This window comes from Trematomus bernacchii, unplaced genomic scaffold, assembly GCF_902827165.1.
Source record: "Trematomus bernacchii unplaced genomic scaffold, fTreBer1.1, whole genome shotgun sequence".
Lineage (NCBI taxonomy): Eukaryota > Metazoa > Chordata > Actinopteri > Perciformes > Nototheniidae > Trematomus > Trematomus bernacchii.
The window spans coordinates 14,424,830-14,432,945 of NW_022987739.1; the positions used below are offsets into that span (position 1 = coordinate 14,424,830).

The 8,116-nt window shown below is 38.9% G+C and overlaps 1 protein-coding gene across 1 annotated transcript; it reads right to left on the minus strand.

The window, feature by feature from the left end:
• Positions 1-2,479: 2,479 nt before the first annotated feature.
• ptgs2b (prostaglandin-endoperoxide synthase 2b) lies at positions 2,480-7,579 on the minus strand. The gene is given in 11 exon segments (XM_034147653.1): positions 2,480-3,917; positions 4,564-4,711; positions 4,802-5,088; positions 5,535-5,721; positions 5,723-5,782; positions 5,875-5,958; positions 6,065-6,246; positions 6,574-6,717; positions 6,844-6,987; positions 7,071-7,187; positions 7,519-7,579. Coding segments are annotated over 11 exon segments (1,827 nt in total). The 3' UTR covers positions 2,480-3,504.
• Between the last annotated feature and the right edge of the window lie 537 nt (positions 7,580-8,116).

The following is an 8,116-nucleotide window of genomic DNA, read 5'->3' on the forward strand; positions in this document are numbered from 1 at the left end:
TTCAATGCTATCAAATATTTAAAGGGTTGGATTCAAATCAGGAAGAGTTTGTCGTATATAGGTTCCGGCAACTCAATTGTGTTTTATAATTTACTTTATTCTCGTGTGGTTCTTAGCAGATTGTTATTTGCATTGGTTACACTTAATATCTGGGCTTTTAATTGTAGGCTCATCTCATCTTTTCATATGCAGAAAAAATCACATTAGTGAGTTTACCCAACTCCTAAAATTGCTTGGAACCACTTGACACATATTTTTTAAGTTTTAGCAAAGTAATACATTCTTGAGTAGAGGAAAACTAAAAAATTGCAAAAGTTGACTAAACAATTAAAATTGCTTGGAATCGCTTGACACATATTTTTTAAGTTTTAGCAAAGTAACACATTCTTGAGTAGAGGAAAACTAAAAAAAGTACATTTCACCAACTCAAAAATTGCAAAAGTTGACTGAACTCTTAAAATTGCTTTGTAATCGCTTGACACATATTTTTTAAGTTTTAGCAAAGTAACACATTCTTGAGTAGAGGAAAACTAAAAAAAGTACATTTCACCAACTCAAAAATTGCAAAAGTTGACTAAACTCTTAAAATTGCTTGGAATCGCTTGACACATATTTTTTAAGTTTTACCAAAGCAACAGTTTTTACAGTGTGTGGTGGGTGCTTTGAGAATCCGACTGCACTTACACTATCGACGTATTTATGATGCGCCAGTGGACGTCATAAATGTGCGTCTGCTGCTGTGGGGAAACTACAGTTTTCTATACAGCGGACAACATGGATGTATAATAAGAACGGCGGACTACTGTAAACACATCTAGAACACTGCGTTCTTATGGTGTTGTTTTATGCTTTATGAACATGGACAACAGTGAAACATGTTTATATTTCGCCTTTTGATTATTATACGTTTTAAACTGCTTAATAAGCACCGTAACTTTCATGATATAATTTCTCGGTCATAATCGGTTGTTTCCGTGAACGGCCGAATGTTGTGTCACGGTAAATGTTGCGGCCGCAAGGCATTGTGGGGGCAGCATTTTCTCCTTTCCTTTTGTAAAGGAAGGTCCAGTGTTTCCTAAGCTAAAGGAGGTTATAAAGGAAGTTTCAAAGCTCCTTTCCTATCATCTAGAGATTTCGAACAGCTTTTATCATGGCGGCCACTGAGGTATTTCCGGGTCATTTCGCTCCGTTAGGAAGGTTCCTGACTGACAATTCGACCGCAACCAATAGTGGGCAGCTATTGTACAGCGCCCGGGGAGCAATGGGGAGTGTGGGGGCAGGGACCTCTCCAATTAGCAGTCCAAACTCCATATTTAGGTCTGTTCGTGAACTTGAACCGACGACCCTACAGTTCCCAGTCCAAGCCCCTACTGACTGAGCCAGTGCCGGACATATCCTCTGATGATACAAAAAAACCCACAACCACTCACACCTCACACCTCATAACCGCATGTTGCATTTACACTGAACTAGTGCAGTTCTCATGCAAAACATATCTCTTCCAGATGGGCTTAATGCTTGGCCTGTGCTATTGCTGCTTGCATCTCTCTCAACTCGTTCATAAAATCAACTTCTCAATTGACACTGTGCTTCCTGGGTACTGATCATTACAACTGTGACCACGTTGTTTTTCACACACCCAAGTCACAGCTACTCAGTTACAATGTGAAATACAATCTGGTTCACAGAAAAAATAACCTATATTAGTTGCACTGAACTAAATTTGACACCGCACGTCATTTGATCTTCCATTTTATTGTTTAATTAAGCAAAATAGATAATTAGTGCTAGTTAAAATGATCAATGAGTGTGCTACTTACAATAATAACTTCTTAGATTCCTAATCCGAATAGCTTCACACATTTACCAAATTCACTTCACTCAGCAACACACGCCGTGCAGTAGATTGGTCCAAGGGTTGGTGAGATAATTGAAAATGAGATACACACATACACAGTGATGATGCCTCTATGCATCTCACAGTTCATTTAGCTTCCATACTTTCTCGTCTGCCTTAGGATAAATTGACAATAAATATGATATATTCTTTTGACAAAGGATGTTCTTGCCCACCTGCTTTGTGACCATACAACTGCAGATGTTGCAACTTATTCATGTATCAGTCTTTTTTTACCCCCTACGTTAAAATATCTGTAGGCTGTTGAAGATTCAGCAAACTGTGAGTTCCTAACAGCAGTGTGTTACTGACTGTCAGAAGAACAACATGCTGTACTATAACACTCTGCCATTATGTGTTTTTAAAAAAAAAAAAATCTATTTCGGATTTGTTTCTTTCTTTTGCAATACCGCAAACTATCAAACATTTCTTTAAAGAAAATTCATAATATTTTACTGCTATGTGCTTTACACTTATACATTGCTTTGATTGTTTGCTTGGAAATGAACAACTTGTCTGCTTCAGTAGCATCAATCAGAGTTTATAAGAGCAATATGAAAATGAAAACCACAACATTGTCCGTTAATTTCTTAAAAACAGGCTCCAGTTGCTGGAAGCATTTATTAGTGTCATCTTGCAAGTCAAAACTAACATATACAGTACATCACTTTGCTAATCCTATTCAATTAAAATAAACAATCTATTTTGAAAAAACAGTGCTGCTTAGTAAAAAAAGTAAAAAGTAGAAACATATACTAATACTAGAATTGAATGCCCTCTACATTATGTAACATTGGATCTAGAGATTCAATATCAGTCATTAAATGAACTGTGTGCATCACTATTACACTCTATGACTGTCTGCAAAACAGTTGAGTGGTGTGACAGCCGTTCACTTGCATGAACATTAATGAAAGATCAGGCATTTGATCCAGGAGAGAAAATAGAGGTGTAAAGTACATTGCTATGTATTAGAAAAATGTAAACGTTCAAGTATCAAGTTGCAGTGTCTGAGGTCATTACTGCAAGAATAACTTATATAATAATACAATTAATCGTTCAATAAATTAACATAACCACATACATTAGTCTCAAAAAGGCATGGAAAATCTCACATTATAAATAGAATAGAATAAATACAAGAATAAATAAATAAATAAATACATAGACCTCATAAATGGTTTAGGCCCAAAATACATTTGTAATCTCCTGCTAGATTATGAACCATCCAAAACTCAGGTTTTCGGGGAAAGGTCAACTTTCTGTCCCAACTAAACATGGAGAAGCAGCGTTCAGTTATTATGCTCCAAATATCTGGAACAAACTACCAGAAACCTGCAGGTCCACTGCAACTCTTACTACTTTTAAATCTAGGCTGAAGACTTTTCTTTTTGCCGCTGCTTTTAATTGAACTATTCACATCTTAAACTGCACTGTAACTTGTATCCATGTATTTTTTCTTTTAATGTTTATTTTATTATCTTTGCTTTTTAATGACTGTTTTAAAATGTCACTTTCTTAATGTCTTTCATTTTTGTAAAGCACTTTGAATTGCCTTGTGTTGAAAGGTGCTATATAAATAAACTTGCCTTGCCTAAATTAAAACATTAGAGCTCAGTAGTCCTTTCTTTTAAGATGACCGTAGGGTTGATATCACTTCCGCGTGACTGGGAGGAGCTTGAGTTAATTATCGTGGATCCCGTTTCTTTGACGTCGGGCACGTGAAATGATGCGACGGGACAGGGGCCCCGGACATTATCGCAGACCAGCTTCTGCAACGAGGCGGTGTTGATGATGTCGAAGCCCACGCTGCCTCCGAATGTGCTCGGCTTCCAGTACTCCGGGGAGCAGATGGGGTTTCCCATTAAGCCCTTTAGTGAGTAAGGGGCCCCCATCTCCACCATGGTCTCCCCAAAGATGGCGTTCTCCCTGGGTTTCTCCACCAGTAGACCCGGGTAGAGCTCCACAGCGTCGACGTGGCCGTAGAACTCCTCGAGCAATGCTGCCATCTCTTTCTCTCCTGAGTAACACAAAGCAGGACATAGTTTTAGTCAACGGCTCAATCTGGCTAGTCTCACTCCAACAGCAGCTGCAAAGCTGTCTGCTAGTCTTATGAGTTCATTGTTTTGACTGATTCAAATCCAACAAATTGTAGATTAAAGTATTTCTCTTCTTGACTTCATGTCCGTCTTCCTCTTGTCTGTCTTACAAGCATGTACACGCTGATATCTTTCTCTCCTCATACATTAAACGTTTTCTCCTCTCAATGAGGAGACCTCTCTCGTCTGTTTATGTCTTGCTCTCTGTGATGACAATCTGCTTATACTATCTCAAGATGAAATGAACATCTGGTTCTTAAAGTCACGGAAATAAATTCCTAACCTCCAAAGTAGCTGAGGACTAAAGTCCATACCATTTCTTTCATGATAAGTAACCTCGGATATTAGCTTATATTTTACGATATTTAGCGCCTGGGTGTGTTGTTCAAACTTGCATTCCTGCAATTATTTCATTACAATGGTATTACAGTAATAATGCATCAATCATTTGGCCTGAGGCAACATTTCTGACACTTTATTTTGACAATAACCTCCTGACTAATCCTATGACGTGATCCTTTCCACTTATAAGTACATAGCCTACTAGGATATGTGACTTTGTCTCACCTGTCAGGTCTTCAAAAGAGGTGTAGGGCTTCATGGAGAATCGTTTCCTGTAGGCGTTCATAGACTGGTAGCGCATCTGTCTGCTATTTTCAATGGATTTAATGGCCACATACATAATAGGTCCTGGAACATTTCGGCCGCCAGCAACCTAAAAACATGAAGGGAAAGTCAGTAACTCTGCATTAAAGCAGCAGTGATGTTACAATCTGAATCGAAATGCTGCTCAAAAAGCTCTTACCCGTCCAGCAATCTGATTGGTGAATGACTCCACAAGGTTTCCGATGCCGTGCTCGGTCACTACGGAGGTGTTGAAGACAAACTGTTTATAGCTGTAGTCTTTCTCCTCAATTTGGAAGGTGTCAGGCATCAGGGGGTGCCAGTGGTACAGGGTGTTGAACTCAGACGCAATGCGGTTCTGGTACTGGAATTGCTGGCTGAACAGCAGCTCGGGGTCAAACTTGAGCTTGAAGTTATAGCCGCTCAGGTGCTGCACGTAGTCCTCGATCACAATCTTGATGGTCTCTCCTACAGGGCAAAATATTACATATTTTAAATAATGCAGATATAAAAGATGTTTAAACTACTACCACTTTTTAGAAACCGTGCAAAGTTAAAGTGCACATATAACTAAGAATAAACTTTCATTTAATTAGGAGCAGTTAAACCTGGGAATCAAAATACTTTTTTTTTAAATGAAAGACTGTCTGCATTTAAACAAAATGTTTTAATAGGTACTTTGGTTTAAGTAGTGTATTTCTTGTCACTATGTTTGGATGTTGATGAATAGTCCTGCAATGAAAAACTAAACATGGCCTGTTTCTCACAGTAGAGCTCAAATGTCCCACTGTGTACAAAAGGGTTGCTGGTTAGTGATTAACCAAATAAAAAAGGTACAACTTCCTCCTTTTCTAATTGTTATGTTTTGACCTTCATTTTCCCAGCAAAATTACAGCAATTGTGCATTAACTCACCAATCAGAATGAGCCGGGTGGTCTGGAAGAGCCTCTCGTCATTCCAGTCAGGGTGGACCTCCTTCAACACGTCACACACCCGGTTATGTTCCCGTAGCCAGATGGTGGCGTACATCATCAGACCGGGGACCAGGCCGAAAGCCTCGTGGCCCACAGCGAAGCGGTGCGACTCAGGAACATGAGGGGGGGTAGTGCATTTCAGCTCCCACTTCCTTTACTGTTGGGGGGTACACCTCTCCATCCAGGATCTGAAGAGTTACGCAAGAGAGAAAGCAACTGTAAGAAACTTGTGTGATCAGAAGCATTGTTTAAAGGACTGTCCATCGGACTCTTCTCATACCTGATGTTTAAGCTTGCCATCCTTGAAAAGTCTGAGCTTATGTTGCCTCTCCAGGGTGTCTCCATAAATGTGGCTGAGGTCCACCTAAAAGCATAAACAACAGCATTAATACAATTGATTAATTCACAAATATATTCGTCTACCTTTTCCCAATTAGAATCTGACTAGGTGTGACATCTGAAATGCTTACCCCGTGACCTTTAGCAAGGGTAAAAGCAGGTCCTTTCTTCATATCAGATTTGAAGAACTGGTGTGTGAAATGCTGTGCGAAGAATGCAAACATCAGGCTGGTTCCCTGCGGGTCCGGGATAAACTGTCTTCTCATCAGAAGCTTCTCAGCCAATAGCTTTGCATCAGGTAGCTCCTTTTTACCTGGGGAAGGAGTTAAGAAAATCACAGTTAGCATGCAGCATTGCAATACAGAATCAAGGCAGTTTGGATATAACAGAGTAAATCACTACATTTGAATCATGTTCTTCTATCACTGAAGTTAATAGTCTTAATAAATCAGTTTGTTCTTCAGCTTTGACTAGCTGGTGCAAGTTTTACTGTGTCCCTTAGGCAAATTTCCATTCTGACAATCCAGCTGAAGGGATCAAGGTTTGCTGTGCTTGTGATGTAATGCGTCCATGCTAATCTTGCTAATTATTTAAGAATCTGAAATAACTGGTTCTCCAGAGGCAGAGAGAGTGTTCTCACCTACTACTCCCATAGGGGTTGGGCAATTCTCCGGCACAGGGGGGAGGGAGCGCGTATAATAAGAAAGGTTGGAATAGGCTTCCCAGCTCTTGTATCCATAATCAGCATTGAAAGTTGGAGGACTATCAATCAAGTGGGATCGAGCTAGAGGGCAAAAAAAACATTTCATTATTAGTACAAATGCTATAACTTATTCTTCAAGAGCAGGTGAACAAATTATTGGATGTGTCAATCCATTTCATTATTTTGCCTTCAGCTAGAGACGCTTACATGTCAGCACATATTTCATGATGCCATTCCGGATAAATGAGATGTTGTTGATGATGTTCCAGAAGCCCTTAAAGTGGGTGAGAAGGTAGTGAACAGTGTTGGGCGACGGCTTCAGGGATACTTTGATCCAGGTCAGGAATTCAGCTGTAAAGCCAAGAGGGAACGTTAGACATTGAACAAAAGACCACAATCATTACAATCACCTCACTTGTGCCCTTCACACTCACGTGTTGTGCAGTTGTGTCCTTGATATCCTGTTCGTGTGCAATCACATTCGTAATTATCTGCTCCTTGTGCAGTGCAAACACCCTTGTTCTGGCATGGCTCTGAGCAACATGGGTTACCTGGGACAGACAATGTTGGACGGTTATTCATTTGGTTCACTTCATGGCATAATTTTTTGTTTTAGAAAAACATGTATATGAATAAAAAAAATCTCATAATATGTGTGTGATAATACAATGAACTTCTGACACTCTAATGGTATTGAAACCTTTTAGTATTAGAGGCTATAATGTTCATATACAATCCATTTCAACATATTGAATATATATGTATTACTTCTGATAGACCAATACACACAAAATTGAAACATGTATATAACATTTCAGCCACTTAAACGCGAAGTAAAACAATTCCAGCATCTGTTTAAAATCATATGTTCTGTTTACTCACCCCCTGCGCAGACAAGAACACCCAGTGCCAAGAAGAAAACTGCAAAAGTAAATGTGTTCATGCTCCAAAGTCTTAGGTTCTCGTTCTCGTTCTCGTTTTTCTTTCCTTTTCACTCCTCTCCTACGCTGCGGTGTCGCGCTGAGGCAGACTTTGAATGTGTGAACCTGCACACCGACCATGCCTTTTATATAGTCCTTCCTGCGGTGACGTCATTTTGGTAATGATAGTTCACCGGGCATATAATACATCAACTATTTTAACGTGAGGAATTTTCATTCTTTCACAATCTTAATTTCTCACGAATTTAGTCTTTAATGGAATCAAGCTAAATTGTACTGATATTTGACCGGCAAAGCTTCCCTTTTTAATTTATTACAATACTAATATTGAAAATAATTTTGAACAAAAGAGACTGAAAAGTTCCAGCATTCATTTGCAAAGCAGTTCAGTCTTAATTATATAGACTACATAGCTTTCAAGAGGGCTACTTTTATTCAGAATGATTATATTATTTAATATAATAAAATAAATGTGTCCTAATCATGGATCATATGGAAGATAAAGATATATAATGTATGTGTAGTATTTTATTTATTTC